General features: G+C 39.7%; 1 protein-coding gene across 1 annotated transcript in view; it reads right to left on the bottom strand.

Annotated features, from left to right (window-relative positions):
* Positions 1-27,188, bottom strand: part of LOC146990018 (neural-cadherin) — a 325,636-nt gene that overhangs the window by 184,238 nt on the left and 114,210 nt on the right. The window contains exon 8 of the mRNA XM_085767491.1: positions 10,251-10,423. Coding sequence (XP_085623617.1) covers positions 10,251-10,423 — 173 coding nt within the window. The remainder of the gene's footprint in view (positions 1-10,250; positions 10,424-27,188) is intronic.

Below are 27,188 nucleotides of genomic sequence, written 5' to 3'. Positions count from 1 at the left end.
TCCATCATGTATGAATAAGAAAGAAATAAGCAAAAGTGATAGTTTTTAAGAGAAAACTTTCATCAAAACTTAAAACAAACATTTCTAATAAAGTAGCACCAATAATGTTGTAATAATTTTTTTTACTGTAGGGTGTACTACTGCAACACACATTTCTACAGTCTATTCATTTTTTAATAGAGGGTTTTAGGATTTAGGGTAATCTTAATGTACTTGCATCATAAATCTGTATTCATAAGGATGTATTTTATTTACAGAAAACTCAATGGCAACCTATGATTATATATTATGTAGAAGTAAACCATCAAAGAGTAACTGATATTAAAGTATTGGCACGGCAATTTGTTATCTTTGGGGAAAATACAGAGGGTTTGGGAGATCATCAGTTTGTCAGAGATACAAGGGATAATTCATTGAGAGGATTAATCTCACAAAGTCCCTATTTTAAACTATTGCCAGACACATTTCTACAGTCTATTAATTTTTCACTGTACTGGTGTTTTATACTACTTAACTGCATTGTTGTCATGGGAAAATACTTAAACTACTCACAGTTTGACATGGCCTGATGGCTCAGAGCCACAAAAAGTTACTTTTTGGCCACGTACATCTCATATAGATGAAGCTCTGTTGGGGCCACCTATGGTCAGACTTTTACTTTTTAAATGCATGTGATTTCAATTAATTTTAATGTATTTGCGTCATAAATCTGTATAGGAATGATTCGTTGATTTACGTTTTAGAAAAAGGTCCACACTTGGTTTATATGGAATGACAGGGGTCCACTGTTGGTTGGTGCATAATGATACAAGTGCCCACTTAGTTAGCATGGAGTGAAATACACACTCCATCATGTATGAAAAAGAAAGAAATAAGCATAAGTGATCATCCGTAAGAGAAATTTTTCATCAAAACTGAACACAAACATTTCTAATAAAGTAGCACCAATAATGTTGTAATTATTTTTAAATGTAGGGTGTACTACTGCAACACACATTTCTACAGTCTATTCATTTTTTAATAGAGGGTTTTAGGATTTAGGGTAATCTTAATGTACTTGCATCATAAATCTGTATTCATAGGGATGTATTTTATTTACTGTTTTATATTACAGGAAACTCAATGGCAACCTATGATGATATATTATGTAGAAATAAACCATCAAAGAGTAACTGATATTCAAGTATTGGCACGGCAATTTGTTATCTTTGGGGAAAATACAGAGGGTTTGGGAGATCATCAGTTTGTCAGAGATAGAAGGGATAATTCATTGAGAGGATTAATCTCACAAAGTCCCTATGTTAAACTATTGCCAGACACATTTCTACAGTCTATTAATTTTTCACTGTACTGGTGTTTTATACTACTTAACAGCATTGGTGTCATGGGAAAATACTTAAACTACTCACAGTTTGACATGGCCTGATGGCTCAGAGCCACAAAAAGTTACTTTTTGGCCACGTACATCTCATATAGATGAAGCTCTGTTGGGGCCACCTATGGTCAGACTTTTACTTTTTAAATACATGTGATTTCAATTAATTTTAATGTATTTGCGTCATAAATCTGTATAGGAATTATTCGTTGATTTACGTTTTAGAAAAAGGTCCACACTTGGTTTATATGGAATGACAGGGGTCCACTGTTGGTTGGTGCATAATGATACAAGTGCCCACTTAGTCAGCATGGAGTGAAATACACACTCCACACAGACACACAAACACATGCAAACACACATTTTTCAACTTAAGTAGCACTGGTAAAGTTGTAATTGTAGTTTTGTTTTTAAACATGGGGTTAGGGTTAGTTACTGTGAAAACTCAATGGCAACCTATCATGATACTTAAGGGAATATTTCAGTTATTGACATTCATGGATCAACAATAAAACATGTATGGGAAAATAAAAGAGGAGCTGGGGGGTCATCAGTTTGTCTGAGATACAAGGGATAATTCTTCTAGAGGATGGATTAACCTCAAAAGCTCAAAACTTTCATCAAAACTTAATACAAACATTTATAATGAAGTAGCAACGGTAATGTTGTGTTTTTTTATGTAGGGTGTACTGTGAAAACTCAATGGCAACCTACGATGATATATTATGTACAAGTAAACCATCAAAGAGGTACTGATATACGACAATTTGATATGGGAAAATACAGAGGGAATGGGGGATCATCAGTTTGTCAGAGATACAAGGGATAATTCATTGAGAGGATCCCTATGTTAAACTATTGCCACACACATTCACACAGTCAAAATGTTTTTAAACTGCCACGACCACGGGAAAGCCATCCATGTGTTGCAGTAATCAGTTCTAGATTGGACTATTGCAATGCACTTTATGTTGGCGTCTCCCAGTCTTCGCTCCAACTTGTCCAAAACGCTGCTGCCTGTCTTTTAACTAACACTAATAGACGTGAGCACATTACTCCTGTTCTTAACTCCCTTCACTGGTTCTCTGTCCCTTACAGAATTGATTTTAAACTTTTAATGTTTGTTTTTAAAGCACTTAACGGCCTGGCCCCACTGTATTTATCTGAGCTATTTTATTATAAATGTTTGTGTTAAATTTTGATGAAAAATTTCTCTTATGGATGATCACTTTTGCTTATTTCTTTCTTATTCATACATGATGGAGTGTGCATTTCACTCCACGTACTTACATTCAAAACAGACTGACTGAAACATGGGTACATGCAATATACAGTCACAGAGCATTTTTATGAGCTACCATTCTCTGCCAGAAATCTTACTTAACATGGCACAAGAAATTAGGATTCATCAGATTGTCAGAGATACAAGGGATAAGGCATTGTGTGGATGGAATAACCCCAAATAGCTCAATGTTGAACTGCTGCAACACAAATAAAAAAAGTTAACGGTGTGGACCGTGTCTGAGGAATATAGTTCTTGCTGTGTCCTAATTGTCCTTTACAAGGCTTTGTAAGGCTTTGCATGTGTTTTTATATTTATGCGTTCCTTTGTTTCCCTTGACTTTCTAAATACTTTTTAATGAGTAGTTTAACAGGGGGGGTTTTGGGGTTATTCCGTCCACACACTGACATATTCCCTGTATCCATGACAATCTGATAAATCCTAATTTCTTATTCCAAGTTAATTGTTGTTCTCAGACAGCATTACTACTAGCAGACAATGGTGGCTCATATAAAGGCCCTGTCACAGAATATTATAACAGGTAATTACACACCTTCACAAAACTCATCAAAGAACTGACAATTCTTTAGACAAAATGGAATATTGCTGGTACACCCACTCTTTACAGTTGCCACAGAAGTTGAGTCACCAAAGGCCATAGGTGCGTATGTAGCACATGGCCAACCTAAGACCTGGGACGGTCTGATTTGGATATAAGATATTGGCTGAAAGAAGGTAGAAACTCTGAAGCCCAACCTGAAAATACCTAACGACCATCGTCAGCTACGACAAACCATCCCCCACACTGCCCACACTCAAGGACTGACACAGGTCATCTGGCACTCACTCCGCTCTCACTCCATTCACTCACTTCTCAGATCCCAGTTCAACAGCTCTACCTTAAAGTTAGGATCTGTGAAATACATGAGTGCTGGTGACTTAACTACTTCAATGTAGAGGAATGTTTTGTGCCCACATAGACTGAAACCCCATTAAAAATGTTCAACTCTACTTAGAAAACTGTGTGTAAATGTAATGAAGTCGCATTGCTTACTTCAACATGCACAAGGTTATACCTAGATAATAAGGAATATACACACTTGTGTTTAGCTGGGTACTGAAACGAAAGCAAATCATTAGGAAACAACCAAAATAGATAACAAATTAATTACTTAAAAATATAAATAAATTAGATAACGTTTTACCATCTTCTGAACACAATTAATTGAATTTGTTTATAATCCACTTCAGATGCTATGAATAAGGTAATATGGGATTGTTGAATGTACAATCCACACATCCTGAAAGCAACCAGACCCATTTCTGCTGAGCACCAGTGTGAACTGAATACAGCTTTTATTGTGTACTTCCCACTTAATGTAAACTCTCTGATCCTGTGCCAATCCTGTACCTTTTGACAACTTTAAATTAGGTTTCAATTTATACACCAATTTCATCTATAGATGTGTATGACTATGTGATACAGTGTGTAATATACTAGTGTGTAAAAAAAACACAAATTTAGTTTTAGTTTTCATTTTTGTTGTGGACCAAAAATATTCAGACAGGTATACATGAACTCCAGTAGAGCTAATAGTTTGGTAAGTAAAAATGTGTGTTGCAGTAGTTCAACAGTGGGTATTTTGGAGTTATTCCATCCACTATAGCTGATTTATCCCCTGTATCTCTGGAAATCTGATTAATCCTAATTTCAGGCAACATTTCTACTGGCACACAATGGTAGACCATATAAAGGCTGACAAAATATTATACTGATCACAAGGCATCACACACCTTTACAAAACTCATCAAAGACTTGACAGGGTGGATTATTGCTGGGACACCCACTCTTTACAGTTGCCACAGAAGTCCATAGGTGTGTAGCACATGGCCAACCTAGGACTGGGGAATTCCATTGTCTGTTAGTCTGATTTGGATATAAGATCTTGGCTGAAGGATGTTAGTCTTTTCCAGGTTGCCCTTCAGAGTTGCTAACGACCATCGTCAGCTACAAGAAACCATCCCCCACACTGCCGACAGTCAGGACTGACACAAGTCGTCTGGCACAGATTTAAAGCCCTCACTCACTTCTCAGAAGCCAGTTCCACATTTAGAGTGGAGAGTGGAGGTAGAGTTAAGCCTACCACACACATAAAGATAATCGGGCTGATTTTGCCCCGATTTTCCCCCTTCCGACCAAAGACAAAAATCAGCCGATTATCCTAAAGTTTTAAGATTATTTTATGAGATACTCTTGTAGTGTGTGGTATGTTAAGAGTCAAAATTCTCACAACAATCGCCTCGGAAAACGTTCGGCGCCGATAATCGTAAATATTAAACATGTTCAATATTTCCGAATCAAAAGTCATCTTGCGTGTGGAAAGCCGGTGTTGTGCTGAGAAGTGCCTGCTTGCCAAGCTCTGCATGCTGCTCGCGGCAAGCCACTTCTCGACACAACACCGGCAATCCCACAGAGAGCCACGGTGCAGCCCTGGCATTACATGAGGTTCACACAGACATTCACGCATACACGGGAGATTTCCTGGTGGCCGATAGCAAAGACGGTAGCGATCATAGCCAGCAACAGCCGGCAATAGAGCAACCATGTTTAAACGATCATGTGACCACCGCTCACAGCCGCTTTACTGCTCGGCGTCTGAAGCCACAGACACACAGACACACACAGATGGTATCGTTGTAAAGGCTGAAGTGTCCCGCTTTCATTTTTAAAAAATGACATCGCTCTCATTGTCCATTCTGGAAATAGACCGAAAGAGTAGCTACAACAATACTGATCTCTTTCTGAGTTTTCTGACCGGAGGGTCAAGATTCTGAAAAATCTTAATGTGTGTGGTGCGCTGTGTTTGGAATATCACAGCACACCACACACAATACGATCAAAACTGTTCAATCACAGATTTTTTATCTTCATGTGTGGGGTCTTTCACAGATAAAAAAAATTGGTTGAAATTTAGAGAATCTTTATGTGTGTACCAGGATTTAGGATCTGTGAAATACATGAGTGTTGATGACTTCACTACTTCAATGTAGAGGAATGCTTTTGTGTCCACATCATAGACTGAAGTCTATGGGTGGGAATTGAGAACCGGTTCCTCTTCAGAACTGGTTCCCACGTGATCATTTCCTTGGGATTGTGTGCGTGCATGCTTAATGATTCCGCTAATCAATTTTGCTTTTTCCTTTGCAAATGTGCATGTTTCTAACCCAAACAACACATGCTGTATTCGGGTCAGAACGAAGGCAAACACGGCGTCGAGACAGAAGCGCTCTAAAGTGTTGGGGTAGATATGATGTGACAAAAAATATTCAGATTTATAAAACACTGCATACACACACTTGCAAGTAAAGTGCCTACAAGGCACATACATACTGTAGATATTAAGGAATACACACTTGTGTTTAGCTGGGTACTAAAACATCAGAAAATCATTAGGAAGCAACCCAAATGTGTAACAAATTAATCACTGAATCAGATTGCCATTCTACTATTTGTTTTCAAAATAAATTTGATTAGAATTAGATTTATTGTGTACCTCCCACTTAACTCATTGAGTGCCATTGACGTACATATACGTCAAACGCAGTTTTCTGCGGCTGGTAAATGGGGACGCTGTCGCCCACACTGTGAGTAATTTTGGGGATTCTGGGATGTGTAGAACGAATGAGACTGTAGATCAGAGCAAGAAGTGAAGAAGAAGGAGAAGACGAGTGCGATCGCTACAGAGATAAAAAAGTTGGAAAAGTTTCTATTTCTAGAGAAAAACGACGGGCAGAGCCTGGAACAAGTGTAACGTGGAGCTGTGATGAAAAATTTCTCTTACGGATGATCACTTTTGCTTATTTCTTTCTTATTCATACATGATGGAGTGTGTATTTCACTTCATGCTAACTAAGTGGGCACTTGTATCATTATGCACCAACCAACAGTGGACCCCTGTCATTCCATATAAACCAAGTGTGGACCTTTTTTTTCTGCAATGCAAAACAATAAGTAAAATGCATCCCTATTAATATAGATTTAGAATGCAAGTACATTAAAATTGATTGAAACCATGTGCTGTTAAAAAGTAGAAGAGTGACAATAGGTGGCCACCACAGAGCTTCATCTATATGGGACATTAGGTGACTACAGAATAACACTTTGTGGCTCTGGGCCATCAGACCATGTTGAATCCTGAGTTTAGTTATTTAAAGTAGTTTTCCCATGACAACAATGCAGTCAAGGAGTATGAAACTTCATTAAGTCAAAAACTTGACAGACTGTAGAAAGGTGTGTTGCAGTGGTATATCATATTACTTAGTGAGGTTAATCCATCCTCTAGAAGAATTATCCCTTGTATCTCAGACAAACTGATGACCCCCCAGCGCCTCCTTTATTTTCCCATACATGTTTTATTGTTGAGCCATAAATGTCAATAACTGAAATATTCACTTAAGTATCTTGATAGGTTGCCATTGAATTTTCACAGTACATCCCATGTTTTAAAAAAACTACAATGAAAACTTTACCAGTGCTACTTTAGTTTAAATATGTGTGTTTGCATGTGTTTGTGCGTGTGTGTTGTGTGTATTAATAGTTACAAATGTTTGTATTAAATTTAGATTAAAAATGTATCTTAAAACTTAGCAATTTCTCTAATTTCTGCTTATCCACCCATGCTGGAGTGTGTATGTCGCTCCGTGCTATCTCAGTGGGAGCTTGTGTCATTATGCCCCAACCAACAGTGGACCCCTGTCATTCCATATAAACCAAGTGTGGACCTTTTTCTGTAATGTAAAACAGTAAATAAAATACATCCTCATAAATACAGATTCATGATGCAAGTACATTAAATGTGACCTAAAACCCTGAGTTTTAATTCAAATATTTTTCCTATAACAACAATGCAGTCAAGGAGTATAAAACTCTTGTAGGGGAAAAATTAATAGACTGTAGAAATGTGTGTTGCAGTAGTACACCCTACATTTAAAAATAATTACAACATTATTGGTGCTACTTTATTAGAAATGTTTGTGTTCAGTTTTGATGAAAAATTTCTCTTACGGATGATCACTTTTGCTTATTTCGTTCTTATTCATACATGATGGAGTGTGTATTTCACTCCATGCTAACTAAGTGGGCACTTGTATCATTATGCACCAACCAACAGTGGACCCCTGTCATTCCATATAAACCAAGTGTGGACCTTTTTCTGTAATGTAAAACAGTAAATAAAATACATCCTCATAAATACAGATTCATGATGGAAGTACATTAAATGTGACCTAAAACCCTGAGTTTTAATTCAAATATTTTTCCTATAACAACAATGCAGTCAAGGAATATAAAACTCTTGTAGGGGAAAAATTAATAGACTGTAGATATGTGTGTTGCAGTAGTACACTCAACATTTAAAAATAATTACAACATTATTGGTGCTACTTTATTAGAAATGTTTGTGTTAAGTTTTGATGAAAAATTTCTCTTACGGATGATCACTTTTGCTCTTTCTTATTCATACATGATGGAGTGTGTATTTCACTTCATGCTAACTAAGTGGGCACTTGTATCATTATGCACCAACCAACAGTGGACCCCTGTCATTCCATATAAACCAAGTGTGGACCTTTTTCTGTAATGTAAAACAGTAAATAAAATACATCCTCATAAATACAGATTCATTATGGATGAGTAAAGACAGACAAGCAAATTATCTTTGTTAAGAAAAAAGGAATTCATTCATTAAAGCTGGTTTTAAGTAAATGTTGTTGCTTATACTGCAGAACTTGATATTAGTGCATGCAGCCATGTTACTTCTGAATTGCATGCAATTCAATAAAAAAATATTTACTCTCAAATGTGGCCATGATTATTTAAATATATATATATATATATATATATATATATATATATATATATATATATATATATATATATATATATATATATATAATTTGTATTACAGAGACTTTAAAATAAGTAATGATAACTCTCAAGTTATATTATTCATTCTTGAAAGAAACTGAGAAAGTCATTGTTGTAAACAAAGACTCATTAGGTGAATGGGTCGTTAGGTGAATGAATGGGTGCAGACAGCTCCACTGCAGTATGTGGAGGTCCACTCTTTGATAGGTAAATGTCGCTCAGAGATCCAAGTCCCCTCTTGGCAATTTCTTTAAAAATAATTAAAAGTCACATTTTCAGTAATATTATGGTAAAACACCTTAAAAGTCAATTTTATATTCCATTTTTGGTTTTTCAAAATAAGCAGACACGTAAGACCCCTCTTGGCAGCTTGGGATGACAGGTCCCCTCTTACCCCTATTGGTGTGTATGTGTGTGCGTGCGCGTATGTGCGTGTGCATGTGTGGGTGCGTTTGTGTGAGTATTTTTTGGTCCTTCTGTCTTAGTCCACTGATCCAGCACTGATTTCCAGAGAGGCTACAGTGTGTTATAAGATTGAGCATCAAAACAAGATAAAAGGGCCTTTCTGCTTCAGTGTTCTGCTGCCAGCGATAGTGGAAAGACCAACTAACCTCGGATGTCTTTACTAACTGAGACACCAATGCACAAACTCTTTTTACTTCTCTCTCTCTCTCTCTCTCTCTCTCAGCCTCTTCCTTGCTTTTCTTTCATCCTTTCTTTTCTTGTTTCTTTTGCCCATTTTTGACCAAAGATACACAAAAGAACAGTGATGTCTGTCCACTTTTCTCTTCTACTGTCATGTTTTTTGTCTCCTCATACATTTTCATTTGCTAAATTTCTTTATTTCCGGTCATGTGTCTTTTCATTTTGCAAATTCAGTCTTTGACAGGTGGAGTAGACGGACGACTGGGACTTGTTTGTCCCTTGCAATCAGCATCCCGCCAGCAGAGAGAAAGGAGAGAATCATAGAGCAGTAGCATGATGCCAGCAGGAGATTCCTGAGAGAGACAATTGAGTATAAAGAGCACATGAAACACTATGGATCAGGAATCCCTCTCTTCTCTTCTCCCGTCTTGGCTCTCATCGTGTCACCCCTCCCTCTGTTTCTTCCTGCTCAGGTGTGAAGCCAAAAGGGAAACACTTGGCGCTCCCTTTTCCCCAGGAGGGAGCGAGCAAGGTTTACTCACTAAGCCTGTGCTCCTAATCTTGGCTCACGATACCTTGGGGGGCTCGAAAAGTCACCTCATTTAAAATTGAGACATGGGTAGAAAAAGCAGGTGGATACGTCGCACTTTTAGAGCAGGTCGGTCGGGATTTCTCTCACATCCCTCAAAGCTTTAATTAAAAGACCAAGATGATGTAGGAGGGAGACGAGAGAGCAGAGATGAGGGTCAAGCCGGCTAATCGCCCCTCCAGAGAGGAGAGACAGAGACTAATAAATAGAGGAGATAGAAAGACAAAGAAAGGGAGACAGAGGAGTGATGGAGAGACAGAGGCAGAAAACGAGAACTGGCAAAGAAAAAGATATAGTGTGAAGTCATTGAGATATATTGAGGAGGAGATAGGGAAAGGAGAGCAGATGCTTATCCGAGACCTTTTCAGACACCAGCAGATAATGAGCGAGGCTAAACAATGTTTAATGGTGTGCGTGTGATTGTTCGTCTTACCTTTTCAAACACAGGCTTGTTGTTATTCACGTCGTCCACTCCAACTACGACCTGGGCAGTGGATGACAGTGCCTGAGGTCCGCCTGAGGCATTGTCATCCGTTGCTGTAACATTGAGGACATATTCAACACCCTGGAGGCGAGGAGGTGGGCTGGAGCGCAAACGGATTAAACCTGCAACCAAACATAAAACACGTCAGTGGTTAACGCACGCCGTCTGTTGCTCTTCACATCAATAGTCAATACTCGCTGTCAGTTTTTTCAGACTTCAAATTTTTAAATGAAAAGAATCCATCTACTTTGTCCTTCAGCAACCAACTAAATTGATCTCAGTGTGTGTGTGGAAAAGCGGCAGCTGAATGATTATAGTGTAATGGTGTGTGTTCAGGGTCGAGAGGTTTCTTAGACTGAGCTTTTACTCTCAGACTATGTAATGGTGAAAATTGCTAAATTATCTTATAGTGGTGTGTTCACAGACACAGTTTTTGTTCATGTGGAAGAAGCCAAATCATCCCTTGTATCTGTGCCAGTGAGATCTATCGAGATAACAGTGATGACAGCGACTGTTGATGGTGGCACTTCCATTTGTGATGTGTTGTACAAAAGAGTTAAGAGCCCATCCAGCTAGGCAGAGCCTTTACATTTGGTACAGCGTGTACTCCACAAAGGGAAGAATAGATCATCAAGGCTGAACGAAAGAAAGACCACTCACATGAAAACTCACTTCTTTAGAAAAAACAAGTTAGAGATGTCTCTAATCTTTCAGTACTACAGGTGTGTTCTCTAGAGCTCTGATAACAACAGGTAGCCAATCAGAGTATAAAAATGTCAGATTTCAGGTAAACACACAGATACAACAAAGGTTTGGATGGTGGGTCCAGGTGGGCAGGGCCTGGACCTGGATCAACGACTGCTTTGTTGTGACATTACAAAGTGTGTGAATGTGTGTGAATGGGTGAATGCGATGTACTGTAAAGCGATTTGGGTATCATTCAGGTATAGTAAAGCGCTATATAAATACAGACCATTTACCATTTACCATTTACAAAGGCCTTGATGGCTGGTTTGGAGGCTCAGTTTCAGAATACAGCAGAGTACAGTCTGTGAGCATTTCTGCATTGACTGATGCTTTGCTACTTCCACAGCAGTAATAACCTAAAGCTGCTTTGTTATCAAAATGGACATGAACATATGCCTTTATACCATATAGTACCTATAAGATTCCTTCTTTCTTTAGCAAGCCAACAAGGATTCAAGTGTATGATGCTGTAAGGGCAACTCTCAAGCTGAGAAAATGATGTTGTTATTTAAGTTTTTAGCTTTGAAAGAGATTTTATCAATTATGGCACCACAACACATGAATAGTTAAATTGATTGTCAGCCTGGTATTCCATTTCATCCATGGCCTCTCTTTCTCTTTCTGACTCTCTCTTTTAGACTGGTGTAGGCGTCTCATCTGCATCCCACTTTCTGCTTTGAATGGCTCTCCTCCACTCTGTATTCATCTCACTCTTTGGTGCTCTGTTTACTTGGTTTGTGTGCGAGTGGAGTGTCTATGTGTGTGTGCCTGTGCTAAAAGTGCAGGCACACTCATTACATCTTCCTTATCTGCAGAACCATGGGCAGGTGCTATCACTGTCATGTGTTCATTTGTTTGCTGTTTCACAAGAGACCCTGGAATTGGAATCAAATGTGCACTTATCATGGATGTGCATGTGTGCAGTCGTGTGTAGACCTATGTGTGTCTGTGTACACCATCTTCTATCTCTGTTTACCAGACCAAGAGAACTGATGATACAGATTACAGCCAGGTGACATATGATTTTATATTTTATATTAGTGTTTTTTTTTTCTTTCTTGAAATCGACCGTGTTCATTACAACTGCAACTGCATGACACGTGCTAAGATCTGCATTTAATGGTTTGTGCACATCTTTGGAACGAAACGACACAAATTGAAGCAAAGACGAGACTTTCCTCACGGCAGTGTTCTGTACAAGCTCATAATTTCTGAACTGCACATGTACAGTATGTCGCTCCTGTTTGCCTTTGAGAGAGTGTGTGTTGTGCAAGAGAGATGGAGAGATGGAAGACTGCCATAGAGGGGGTGTCTGCCACTGAAGGGGTGTTAGTTACAACGGCTGGTTCTCAGGCACTGAGTGCCATGTGAGGGAGAGCAACAGAGAGAGAGAGAGAGAGAGACATAAAAATAGATAGGGAGGGAAAGGAGATGGGGGAAATTCCAATTTACAGCTGTAGAGGTGCAAGAGGAAGAAGCTACGGCTGAAATAAGACATGTCACATACATTGTATGAATATACTCATATACTCACACACTCACACACCGATATTCAATAGAGGCTGCAGCAGAGGTTTATGCACAGTACAGTAAAGCCCAGCAGTGAGTTTGTCAGGCCACCCTATAGCCAGAGTTGCATGTGCAGAGAAAACGTACAAAAGCTTGCACATGATTAATATGCATCAGAAGCTAATATCCTCTGTTATTTCATATGGACCACATGTAGCCTTTAGTGTTGAGGAAATCCACATTCTGCGGTTGAATACAACTCAACCACATCCATGCCGCTTTACACTGCTTAGTTTAATACATGTTTGTCTTGCAAAGTTGACCCGATTTCCACTGCACTCTGCACAAACAGCACAGTGTTGACATACTCTGTTGGCACAGAAATGTGATATCCTTTACCACAGTGAAACACAAATGCCTTTAATATTGAAGACACACACAACATAAATCCTAAATGCCTTCTGCTAGAGTGAATTTTTGACATTCTCGGGATCAGCCAACAGAGTCTTGCAACAACACCAAACAAGAGTTAAGGAAAGCATTTTTAACCACTTGTAACACTTTTGTGTGGCAAAACTGTAACCCTTTTAACCATGAAACTGTGACAAGAAAAGAAACAGATGACAAGGAGGAAGGGATCCATAAATTCCTTGGAGGAATTGGTAGGCTCCATCATTAAAACAGACTATCACAGTGCCTTGCTTTTGTGTATTTGTTATTTCAAGATAGTGATGTACATTGTCAAGTTCACAGGGAATCTGGCTGAACAGATGTAAATCCACATCCTAATTACTGGTCTTTTTTTCAAATCTGGATAAGGACTGGATAACGCACCAGCAGTTACATTTTCTCTTTTAGTTTATCAATAAAAAAATAATAGTTATTAGAATGTTTTTCTTAAAAGCGAAGATAAAACTAAGCAAGCAGAAGTGTCAGACCTTTGATCATTTGCTACTACTGTATTACACAGTGTACATTCCATCAAGATCTATCAGGGGAACCATACATTATTTTTCTTGCATATAAAAGATAAAGCTCAGCAAGCCAAGCCTGGTAGAGGAGCAGTTTTTTATTGTATGCTGATCCTATGAAAATGAATAGAGCTCAAAGACCACATAGGATTAAGGAGGGTCATGCTGCAGTGCCACCTGCCACAGATGTTGACCAGGTGATCAGTAGATCATCATTTACTGTAAACACCTATTCACTTCACAGTATTTAATGTACATAACATATCCCATATAACAAACTCATGATGCTAGCTGCTACGGGACTAGGACAGAGTATTACATTTTTCCAGTGCTCATTCAATCCATGAGTTTAATAACAATACCAAAACAGTGGTCAATTTGATAAGGAACTTCAAGGAATATTAACATACGTTATTTAATCATAATTTTTCATGATTAATCACGAGATAATAACTTTGAAGGACATTTATACCACACCATACTTAAACCTTTAAATACCTTAAATTTGTACCACCAACTATGCTGTCATGGCATGTCCAATAATATACTGAACAGCAGCATCAGTATTAGATGGCTCTTATAAAAAGGCCTTTAGCTATTATTTTCAACTAATTACAAAGTAAAAATACTTAACTGAACTGTCAAATGGGGAATATTGAGGAGGCGTAAAGAGGTTTCTTAGCTGCCCACACACAGTGCTTTTAGAAAGTACTGAGACCCTTTCACTTTTGTAACATGTTGTTATGTTGCAGCCTCATGCCTTCAATTTCTATCTTCATTAATCTACACTAAGTAATTAGTGACAAAGCAGACTGAGACCCTTTACTCAGTACTTAGTTTAAGCAGGTCTGGAAGTCTTGTGGGGTATTACAGGACAATTTTTGCACCCCTGGATTTGCTGATCTTAAGCCATGGACAGCCTTGAAACGTGTACCTATGGCCCATTTAGCTTTCCTTGTCACTACTGCAGAAAAACACCCAAAGAGCATGGTGCTTAGATGATATTGGGCAGATGATGATTGGTTCCTGGTTTCCTCCAAACACAATGCTTACAATAGAGTCTGTAGGTTTGTTTGTTGCAATTTATAACACAACATTCAGTTGTCAACTGCTGTTCACATGAAACCCTTCTCCACCTCAGCCTTCAGCGTTTGTTTGAATATTTGCTACTACCACCAAGATCTACACCTACAGCAGCTCCACCCGGGCCAGCACCCGAGGCTTCCATGCTCACCACGGCAGACCTCTTTCTTGTCGTGGCAAAGCCCTCAAGCTCCCTTGCTGGCGACGGCCAGGTATGGGCCCGACACTCCAGCACTTCACTCTGTGTCTCTCGCTGTATTTCCTTTTTGTCGCTGGTAAGTGTGTATCCAATTCTTTCAGCTTGACGGTGTCGAGTCGCTCTCTCTGTGGTAGCTTTTTATACAAGCCCACATGCACACCCAACTTCACTTCGTGTGGGGGCTCTGCAGACAGTCACCCCACACGAGTAGAAGCCCATATGTGATGATTAAGAAGGATTTCTTTAAATCTATATTTAGTTTTTTAGGAAAATCCTACAGACTCTTTTAGAATGAATGCCAAAAAGAAATTCTGTCGTGGTTTTATAATCATGCTTCTCACAGAAAGTCCCTTGGGTGCTTTTTTGCACTTCAAGTTACATGTGCCCTTCACTGAGAAGAGGCTTCCATCTGGTCACTCTGCCTAAAAGCCCAGAGCAGTTTAGGGCTGCAGAGTGGATAGACCTTTGGAAGTTCCTCCCATCTCCATTCAAGCTGACAGTCAGTATTTGAAAAGGAAAAAAAAAGTCCTCAACTATGGTTGAATGAACCTTGACCTCAGTGTTTCAAAAGCAACTGTTGACTGACAATCTGGAGCAGGTGTTTGTTAGAATGCATACTGGGAATCAGGTGAGGACTTCATGTGACTTCAGTCAAAGCCTCAAGCCTTCTCATAATGATAATTCTTACTAATGTAGGCTCTCTCTCTCTCTCTCACCTACCCACTAGTTGATGTGCTGTTCCTGTCTGTCTCTCTTTTCCTTCCTCTCTCAACGGGCCGGGTTGGCCCCAAATGGATCCGGTGGTTCGGGCCGGGTTTGGGCTGGAAATATTGCGATTAGCGAAGTACTCACAGGCTTTGGGCTTGTGTGTTTCAGCAGCTGTCCAACTAACACAAGGATAAGCATTGCACACCAATCAGAGGGTAATTTGAAGCCTACATGACAAGCGCCAAAGCATTTGCCTTTGGTGTGAGAATTGTTTGAGTTGCATGAGAGCGTCAGACAGATTGTGAGAGTGGCAACCCTGCACATGATGCTAGCGAACTTATTCAACAGTCTAGCTGAGGGCTAGCAACGTGCTGCTGTGATCCATTTTCAGTCTATGTTTAAAGCTTTGTTTTTGTTTAAAGATTATATATTGCACATGGAACACGGAAATATTCAATCATGTTGCTACTAACTCTGGGGAATAGTAGAAATGACTGACAGAGCCTTCCACACAACTTCTATCTGGTCAAGAAAATTGTTGCATGCCAATTATTTGGCCAGATACTTTAACAACAGCATCCTCTTTGTACTCACTACTAGACTCTCCTTTGAACTGTATAAATGCAACTCAAGGGAATGAACCAAATCACACCAGTCCTCTTCAAACAAAGTGCAGACAAGGTGATGGTGGACCCAAATGCAGACCCACACAACGACTGATGGGAACAGTGAAAGGACTTTAATAAGCAAAAACAGGCTTAGATGTAGACCGGTTGAAAAGACTGAGTGTTGCTTGCCTGCCTGCGGGAACTTCAAACTTGGAAATCAAAAATCCAGTAATCCAAACTCAGGCAATAATATAACCAAGGAGCATGAATCACGAACAGAGACACAAGATGACACCAGGGAACAAAGCAGACAAACGGATGAGGAGTGAGGAGAACACAAAGACTAAATACACACAAGGGGAGGAAGTAACAACACCCAGGTGTAACACATTAGAGCAGACCAGCTATCACAAAGGTGGGGAAACACCCAGGGCAGAAAGTAAAACAACAACACAGCCTAGCCTAGTTCAAGAAAAGAGGCACGAAAGGGGCAGATTGAGACTTGGGCGGTCAGCATGTGGAAGAGTCGTGGTTGTTCCAAACTTATTCCATTTAAAAATAATAGAGACCTCTGGGCTCTTTGGAACATTTAATGCAGCACAAAGTTTTTTTTTTCTAGCTCAACACAAGCCTCACTCAGGTCTGCGTCTCATGTCTTGGTTTTTTCACTGATGAACCTCTACCCTTCAAAATCTTGTCCAATCAGTTCAATTTACCAAAGGTGGACTCGGGTGTCATAGCCAAGGCTCCAAATATTGAAAGTGAATGTTATTTTTCATTTTATTTCACTTTTTCATCATGGGGTATAGAGAATAACTTATGATAGCATAAAGGCTGAAACACGATAAAATGTGGAAGTGAATATCCTCTGAAGGCGCTGTTACTGGGTCAACTATTCATTTGGCAGAAATCAATTATTATAATGATGGAAACATTTCACACTAAAAGTTCTACAGACACAGGCCAATTTATTTTATTTATCTGGGAGTCTATTCAGCATAGATACTGTATGATGCACTGCCCACTGAAAGCCCACACATGAGAAGGCTGAAACATATTTCTCTGCATGCCAACCTTGAAGACTTGCTTTACCCGATAAAAAATACAGAGCCTGAAATTCACTCTGTTCATTCTTTCATGGAGGACATTTAATCATGGACACTTACTCCATGTTAATGTTGGTAACTCACAGTTGAAGTCTGACTGTTGCAGCAGCTGGATGTACTCAGGCCAAACCTCCCACCTGGACAATGTTACTACGGTAAAAAAAAAAAAAAGCAATTTGTTCATACACTAAAACCACAATGGCCTGGATGGTTTGCTCCCAATTTCTCATTATCCACATCTAAATAGGCTATTGTGTGGTGCGTGGCTGGGACTGAAAGAGGTTGCATTGTAGGCTGGCTTACAAGAGATTGTGATAGAGAAAAAAAGAGAAGTACAGTGAGACTAAAATTAGAACAATTGTTTGCAACAGAAAGAACAACTGACTCAATAAACACTGGTCACAAAAGATGAATAAATAAATTAACTATCCATTTAAATGCAGATCCCTTCAATGTAACAATTAATCCTGCCATTGGTCTTATCTTTAGGAGATATAATTACGAACAGCAAGTGGTACAGTAGGTGCAAAATATACTGTAAATGTTATGACTATACACTACGTCAAAGGTGCTGTAAATAAAGTAGCCTATGACAGGTGTTCTATGGATTAATGCTCCACCCAAATAATGCTAATGTCAGCGAGCAGACTGATAACATGATAATGTTGTTATCAGTTTTGCAGCTATTGACTAATGAACCAAACTACTGAAGAAAATACATTTTTGACCGAGCAGTTAGGTATGTTGTTCAAAAGTTTGGTTAATCACACTTCATCCTGAAAGGGAATTTATGTGTGCCAAATTTCATGACAATTTGTTGTTGAGATTTTAAAGATAAAGCCATGAAACTTAAGTTAAGTGTGAGAACCAGGGGCCAAAAAAAAGAAATCTGTGTACGCACAAAACAGGTAAACATGCATGCAGTATGCAGTCTTTCCATCAGATGCATAAAACCTCACGTATGTATATTCCCACATGTTTTTTCCTCATACTGTACATCTCAATCATCCTCAATCAGCTTTCTGACCAGGTACACCATAGATGGCTTCCGACACCGGGATTTGATTTGAGGAAAATTTGCGGAAGCAAGAAAGAAACAATTGAAAAAGAAACGCCAGAAATAGAACTGGTATTTTTCAATGGTTGAAAAAACTGATCAAAGGAAACATATATTATTTGGAAGCTTAAGCTCTCGCATGACAAATAAAACCAAGCAGGGTGGATGAGGGCGCAGTGAATTCAGCAAGTTCTGACTGAGCCAAGGAGCGGTCTGACTAAAAAAGGTGAGGCCAAGAAGCACGTTACTGTGCACATGTTAGTGTGCGAGCTACTGGAGGAGGACAGGGAACTCTCTCCGCTTGTGTGCACGGTGTCCATCCTGATCCAAACTGCTGTCAGTGGCATTGTGCCAGATGAATTGGGAGAAACAGATTCAGTTTCAGACACAGTTTTAATCTTGTTGTAATTGGACATGCAATGAAAATAAAGTTTGTTCTTTGTAACAATGTACATTATTTTATTCATAGGCTGTGATGAAGACCGTGCCTCCGGTGCCACAGCTCAATGTGTGCACTTGTCCTATAATCACAAAACAAGATTATTATAAACTATATCGATGTAAGTTATATACTACTTAGAATTATACTGTGGGAATCATCAAATGAAATAAACTGTAGTTCTTTTTGGTTTTGTTTTTTTCATTTCCTCTTGTTTCATTAAGCAAACATGTTCACTTACCACGCTTACAGTTGCTGCAACACATAAAGATGCAGTTGGACAGCTGCTGCAGCTGGCTGGTGATCATAATTAGTATTAACACAATGTAGTGAAAGAAAAAAATATCTAAGTGAAATGTCTCCCAAATTAACACATTTATTATCCTTTTTGCCAATTCGCTACATCACAATAATCTGAAACGACTGTATACATAAGCATGGTTTGAAAGAAGGGTACTGAACCAGTATGCACATCCTCACCACCTGTGTATTTGGAAAAATATGTGCAAAGTGGCTGTGTGAAAGATCCGTAACAGTACGCACATTCTCACCGCCTGTGGATTTGTATACATTTGGAAAAATAAGTGGAAAATGCTGTATGCACACTTTTCATGTGTACGCGTAGTTTATACATTTGGCCCCTGGTCTGTAGAAAACTTTGTGACGACATCTTTTGCTTGGTGAATTCTGTGCCACTGACAGTTTCATCCTCTGGAGACCATAAATGTCTTTATTGCACGGCTCTATTGAATACTGCTCTCTGATTGGTCCAGCGCTGCGTTCTGCGGTCCGTTATTTCTGAATAACAGACCGTCGTCAAGTATAATGACCGTTGCTAGGGACGCCGCTCTGATCAGCGCAGCACAGAAAAAAGAAACTATGCAGGATATTTACCTTATGTTTCATTTTTACCGTCATTGAACAGCTTCGGACTAATAGTGATGTTAGATAAATGACTTGTAACTTGTTACAAGGAGAGTGGAGGCTCCTTTCACATGGCTGCTGGAAACCAAACCTGCTGATCAGAGCCTCTGACCCGGTGTCACAGGCTTCAAATGCACGAACGGGAGGTGGCTCAGCAAAACAGCAGACGTGACCAGTCTTGCAGATTCGCTAAATGATGCAATTTTGTTTGATGAAAGTCGTATTTTGATCAATTATTTCAAATTAATTATTTCACTCGTACTGTAAACCGTGTAATAAGCGGGGTAATGTATAGTTGGTCGGTTGTTATGGAGAAATAAACCCCTTCATGTTGTATACAACCTGTCGGGGTTTATTTCTCCATAACAACCTCCGAACTATACATTATCCCTTACGTATTCATCCACCGGTTAAGATTTTTCTCAACCATTAACTTGATTTTTTAGGTGGTGGACCAAATTGAAAAGAGAAGACTCTCACACACTGTCTTCACTTGCATCAGGTTTATTGGGGTTACACAACGTTTCAGTCTAGAAGTTTTGACATACTTAAAGATACCTGCTTCCATGCCTGTAACACAGAGGTGAATGATAGAGGAGATAATCCACAGACCTCTCTGTGAACCCTTCTCACTTTAACTACTTTCTGCTGTAGGAATAGTCCCTAAAAAAAGGTTCCCTGTGCTCTGCAGGGCACTGTTTCAGGAAAGACAGTTTTCTGGTCAAATGTAATGTATTTTTGATTGCCCTGAGCACATAAGTAACCACAGTAATGGTAGCAGTAGCAAAATGTCAGTACAGCCGAGGTGGTAACCAGACATAGTGACGACTTTGCATTTAAATTCCTAATGTCTGAAAGTTCACTGCAAATTTTAACAACTTTTCCTGCCAGTTTAGGCATTTTCTCAAACCAGAAGACATGCAGATATGCCACATACCTCAACAGACACTAGGCAGCATTGTGTTTGTGTGAATGTGTGATTGAAATAGAATTAACCAAGGGTGCAGCCCTGGTTGTGCTACAATGAAGGGAGGAGGGATAATAGCAGAGTTCATCAGCTGCTTAACCAGAATGTAATGGTCTGTGTGTGTGTGTGTGTGTGTGTGTGTGTGTGTGTGTGTGTGTTTGCCATTTTGTGTGTGTAAATCTTTTCATATTGGAGTGCTATATTGTGAGCTATTAGATTATCATTATAACTGTGTCAAAAATATTTTGATATAAACGCACAATGACCTGGTATAGTGTGGGTCATGTTATGTGTGTAATTAGTACATACAGTTGGCTCGAAAAGTCTGAGACCACTTTCTCAATGTAAAACCACCGCCACACACATACACACACAAATTGAGAGCACAGGGACTCACATTATAAATATTTATCAATGCTATGGCACAACAGCTGCCTAATGGGTACAACCATGTCTCCTACAGCTTCAGAGATGTGAGAGTGAGAGTGACCCTCTTGTATTCCCATCAGAACTCTTTAATATGACATGGTCTCTGTTTACAGAGGCGTGACCGTGTAACCAAAAGATGACATGGCAGTTCAAAAGTATGTTATTATAATATCTCAGAATTCACTGTCACTTAACACACATTGACTGATGTAACTTGGCGGCCCTGCATAGCTCTACATGGATGTAAGAAAGTAGGCTAATGCACTGTATTTACTGACATGTTGCAGAACTGACTCAACAGTCTCCTAAAACGCATGGTCACCCCCTCATTAAAAATAATATTTAAAACTTAAAGTCTGTATTTTTCAAGAAATCATCAGAGTAAATTATCATAATCTCTGAGTTTTACATGGCTCAGTATTAGCGCAAATCCCACCCACACATAAAAATCCAATACTGTGGGAAATCGGGCTTCATATGTAGCATTTTACTCAGAAAATGAAGGAAAAAAACTTTGCCTCTCTCATTTTGCTGCCATCACTCTGTTGGTTAAATTTAATGGTTAAACACTGAACCAGGAAGTTTGCTCACTGAATCATGAATTAGAGTAAAAAAGGAAACATGTATGGCCATACCAAAGATACATTAAGAGTGTTAGCTCTCGTTCACCCTTCCCTATCTCCACCCACGCGGCTCCAACAGTGCGAGGGAGCGCACTCATGCTTAATGAATTGAGACAGAAGGCCAGATAAATGTGACCAGTTCAGTAAAGGCAGCAGGCAGCCACAGAGAGAGGCTACGACCTGCTTGCTGTGTTACATATACAGGGAGCACTGGAGGCACCCTGTAGTCCGATCCCTGCTTTTCTCTGCCACTGGTTGGCATAAACATCTAATAGGGCCTAAAAGCCTTAGATGAGAACAACACATGCTGGGTAAGTGGTTGAAAATGGGACATGGAAAAGGTTTTAGGACATTCCAAGAATACAATGCATACAGCCAGCATCCGTTCTGATCTATGAGATATGTCCCCATAGTGTAGGTTATGGCCGTATGTATGTGTTTGTCGCTATCCCTATTTACCTGTATGTGAGTTTATTACGTACATAGTCTATGTGTGTGTGTGTGTTTACATGGATGCATACAATACAAGACCATATAGTGAGTACATGTTGTTTTGCCATATTTTTTTCAGATGCTTGTCTGTCTCTGATGTGTGATTATAATGTATAATATTAAGTCTTAATATGCCTGCATGTTTCCACGTATACAAAAGTCATAGTTGTATGTGCATGTGAATGATAATGTAAATTAATGAGACTTTTTGATTAAAACAAGTGAGTTTGACAGTGTGTGTGTGTGTGTGTGTGTGTGTGTGGGGGGGGGGTGCTAACAGGGCCAGCACATATCATCGCTTAGTGGAGATGGAGAAGATGTTTCCTCAGGGGTCAGTGAGCAGCCTTCACTTCACATGAAGGCAGCCAGGAGCGAGAGAGTAAAGACAAAGCAAGGGATGGGTGAGAGACAACAGAGCGGACAGAGGACAAGCAGTGGAAGGGTGGAAGGGGGTAGAGGGTGAAGGGTGGGTGTAGTAGGAGGCAGACAGAGGCAGCGTTTCCTTCAGTGTGACTGCAGCTGAGAAGAAGAGAAAAGAGTGACAAAGAACGATCAATATTTAAAAAGGACTAAAAAGTGGAACAGTGAAGGAGAGAATAACGATCCTTTTGCCAGAGGAAAAGGGAGAAGAAGGGAATGAGGGCAAAACAGTGGGTTTGTTACATAAAGCTTGGATCAGACACAGGTCAGCACTTCAGACCAAACACAACAGATATAGGAGGCAAGCAGTTCAGGAGGAAATACTAAATAATGGAAATAAAACAAGACAACAGGACGGCCAATGCTACTGCCTCTTCCAAGGAAATACTCCTCCAAAACGCCATAAAAATTATCTGTGAGAAAAGGGAAATGATTGAAGCCTGTTTACGGACGCCAGCATTTCCCCTTAGGTGCCAGTAAATACTTACTCTCCTCCAACAGAGTGGGTGTTTTGGTATTTATGGGTTTTAATAGGAGGAGTGTGATCATCATATTGACCGGCCCTCTCAGATCCTAATGGCTGCCTTAAATCTCACGGAAACACACTGTATTCTAGGGTGAGTTACAGTCAAATTAACATGGAGAGCGAGGCCGGCGGGGCCGCTCCTGCCAGAAGGGAGGAAAACAATAGCTCAAATGGGGTCGGAGGGTGGTGGTGGTGGTGACTGTTGTGGGCGTGGTGGCGGTGGCAGTGTGTGTGTGTGTGTGTGTGTGTGTGGGGAGGGGTAAATGATTTTTATATATAAGAGAGAGTATCAGATGGGTTGGAGAGGGTGGGAGGAATCCAAAGTGCTTGCCTTCCATTATAAGAGTCATAAAACAGTTTTAATGACCAAATATTGGGCTCTTTGAAACAAGATATTGGATTATATTACAAGCATTATGGTGTCGCACTTTGGTTCACACACTTTTGGTACAGACAACACTGTGCAGTGCTTTTGTGTGCAATAGGCTCATATGTGTGTGTGTGTGTGTGTGTGTGTGTGTGTGTGTGTGTGTGCACACGTGTGAAGAAATTATCATCTGTTGAGTTATTATGTGCTTAATGAAGACAACAGTAATTTATGTTACATAAACATATTTTTTTTTCTGTTTTTGTTACATGTCTCCAGCTTGGAGTTCTTCCTATATGGCATCAAGGCGTTGCAGATGAATCTGTCGGTACTAATATTTCTAAAATTATAAAGGTTCAATAATGATGACATTACTCATTGTTCATCTAATCTTTTAAGCGTCTGTTTGAATTTGTTTTCTCGCCGGCTGATCATAATTTATCACTGGTGGCGACGGACGGTCACTTGACAAGTTTCGGCCATTACTGCATTTACAAAACAGCAGCAGGTCAGAGGCTATCAGAAAGGGATGTGACAGGACGGTACTAGCTTGTTAGCATGCTACCTTTCGAGAAAGAAAAAATGGGAGAGATGGGTTGAGATGAGTTAACATTGTTTTTTATTCTTTCCACCGCTAGAGACAATTGTTGGCGATAAAAGGGCTAAAGTTTGATGCTGAACACACAACGTTTTGTCCTAGACCGAGAAGTCATCAGCTGATTATGCTCCATATGATACGTTCTACTATAATATCAATTGTTTTGTAGAATTTCTCGTATGGTTTCACTAAACATTTACCACATCATTTTTTGTATGTTAAGAGACATGTCAGTAGCTATAAACCTTCATGCTGGGCACATGATGTGTTGAAATATTTCACTTTCTTGCAACTCAGAGGCTCCTCTTTGTGCTGAGTTTTTAGGAGCAGCTGTTTCAAGGGTAAAGTGGTCTGCCAGGTCCACATTCTTGAGAAACATATTTCCATGGTCACATTTTGTTATTCAATAAATGACTTGAAGTATGGCATAAAACAGTGAAAAACATATCATACCACAAGGTTCCCAGAGTCCAGCCTTGTGTCTTCAAATCACTTGCTTTATCCAACCACTGTAAAACCGAATTATACTCAATAAAAAGGGTCTCTTTTCGGCAGCAGGTCTTAGCAGCGCCTGTTGCTTGACAAGAGCTTTGACCATTGTTGTGTTAACAAATCTATATATACGTATATTATACGTCCTGTGAGCATCACTATGCCTTCAGGGCAGATTGGAGGCTACAGCAACACAGCAAGGCTAACTGGTTAGCATGCTAATTTGAGTAGAAGTAGAAGAAAGGACATGATAGGTACAGTACAAGACTGCTGGAGACCAGTCATGGCAACTAAAGGAATGCACTCTGATTGGATATTGAGCTTGTTTAAAATGGTTCCTTTAATATACCTGGCTCTCAAAGTAGAGAACAGTCATGTTTCACCCAGGCCTATTTTAAGGGCTATTGTGGTTTATTTGTGGATGTTTGACTGACATCTCGCTGGTTCCCCCATTGCAATTGCAATTTACAACATTATATAGCCTCACTAATCTTCAACATGAACGTCACGAAGTCTTAGCCTTTAACAAAGACCATTTTCTTTGGGGGAAATGTTGATGTGTCATAAAGAGGGCCATGTACAAATAATAAAATGAATGGCTGTTGTGTCTGTGTCATGTCCAGGCATTGTTTGTACCGAATCATTGTCATGAAGATTCTTAAACAATAAATTTTGCCCTTCTGTATAGGATATATAACTCTAAGACTAACCAATCCCTGAGCAGAAGGCTGGTGTAAGTCCAAAGCATAATATGCTACCAGACAGTGAGGAAACTTGGTGAATTATTTATACATAAATGTTTTGGTTACATGTGAAGGAAGACTTGCCCGGTCTGCATCTTTATTCACCACTTGCTTTTATAGTCACATAAGTTGGGTTTCCATCCACCTTTTCTTATGCGCATTTTGTGAAAATGCGCATAAATACTTGAATGGAAACGCCAGAAATTCGAATAAAGGCAGTAAATGCGCATAAAAGTTTATACGCTTGGAGGGGGTGGATTTGTCAGCGTATCGAATAAAGGAAATGCGAGTTTTTGTGATGGAAACAGATTATGCGAATTGAGGCAGAGTTTGTGGGTGAAGTGCTGCTGGACTTCACCCAGCCACGTTCAAACAAATGGAGAACGACGCCCCGGTCTCCCAGCTCTCGTCCCTGCACCCCGCGACACAAACGCGCTCCGTAACCCATAATCTTTTGTTTATGACGGTTAAGACGACACAAACACACGCCGTAACATCGTTATGTAACTTATTGATTTTTCACCGGCTTCGTATGTAAACAGATGCACATGGAGGAGAGGAGCATAACCAAAACAGCGGAAAAGCGAGCAAGTTCCCTACTGTCTTTCTGTGTAAATATCTCATGTTACAACATGAAAACCTGCAGCTTATATTCAAGTGCGGCCTATGTATTTTCTTTTAAAATGTAGCTGGTGCGGCTTATACAGGTGCGTCTATAGTCCGGAAAGTACGTAAATTGTCCATGATGTTGAGTGTCAGCTGAGTGTCAACTGTTGGATACATTCACGCTCTCTTATGACGTAATCTCACGGTGCACTCCTCCTAATCGCAAAACACTAATGAATGGAAACGGGCATAAATTCGCTTTGCTTTTTGCGCATTTTCACAAAATCCGCTTTTAAATTCGATACGACTTGGATGGAAACCCAGCTATAGAACCACTTACAGCCTTCCTGTCAAGAAACAGATAAATGGCAAGTGGATCAATGTTAATCAAATACCAATAAGAATGCATGGCAATAGCTTCCACATTTCAGGCAGAGCCATGTAGTAATACTACATTTGGCAGGTAAGTCACAAGGTGTCAACCGACCAGAGAGACATTTAACTTCTAAATTGAACTTTACAAAGCTCATCAGTGTGACAAAGCAAACATGAAATGAAAAGTTAACCTTTTAAAACTGATGACAGACAGAAACCTGGTTCCATGTGGCAAAATGCAAATGCGAGCCAAACAATGTAAATGGCAAAGCAAGCCCGTGCTCATCAACTGATAGCCGATGGAATCCAGTTATAAGCTCAAGTCTTCTCTCTGCTCGCTAACACAACTGCCACTATCAGCTGACAGTGAATGTCATTGCTGGTGAACAGAGGAAATTGTGCCTTGAAGTTTTTGGTAATTGAATTTGTAAAAGTCACCGTATTACCCTATAATACGATATGCAGATTCAGAAAGGATTGCAGTTTACAAAAGGCTTAAACCACTATAAAATTGCCTCCACCACCTCTGCCTGCTTACCACACACAGACACAGACACACAAAAACAGGCACAGTGCATCATTAACCCAGTTTCCCTTTTCCCGTTGCTTCCGGCATTGCTGTTCTTGCCTCAGAGGAAGTTGAGATGTGTGACTGTAAGCCTTGGATGGTATTTTCTCACAGAGACGCTGGGAGTGCTGCTCACACTTTGTCTGATTATTCTATCGTCTCCATGACATGACCTGTGAGGATTTAAATATCCTTGACAAAGCCTCTCTCACACACTAACAAAAAGGCTGTTGAGGCATTCTCATCCACAGAGCAGTGGATACAGTGAAGGACGTAAAACTGTTTCACGTAAAAATTCACACACCATGTGAAACATATTTTCAAGACTCT

The sequence above is a fragment of the Trachurus japonicus genome, chromosome 3, assembly GCF_045865225.1.
Source record: "Trachurus japonicus isolate A0001 chromosome 3, Traja_1.0".
Taxonomy (NCBI): Eukaryota; Metazoa; Chordata; class Actinopteri; order Carangiformes; family Carangidae; genus Trachurus; species Trachurus japonicus.
The sequence above is the reverse complement of the archived record's forward strand: the minus strand, read 5'-3'. Positions and strand labels throughout refer to the sequence as shown.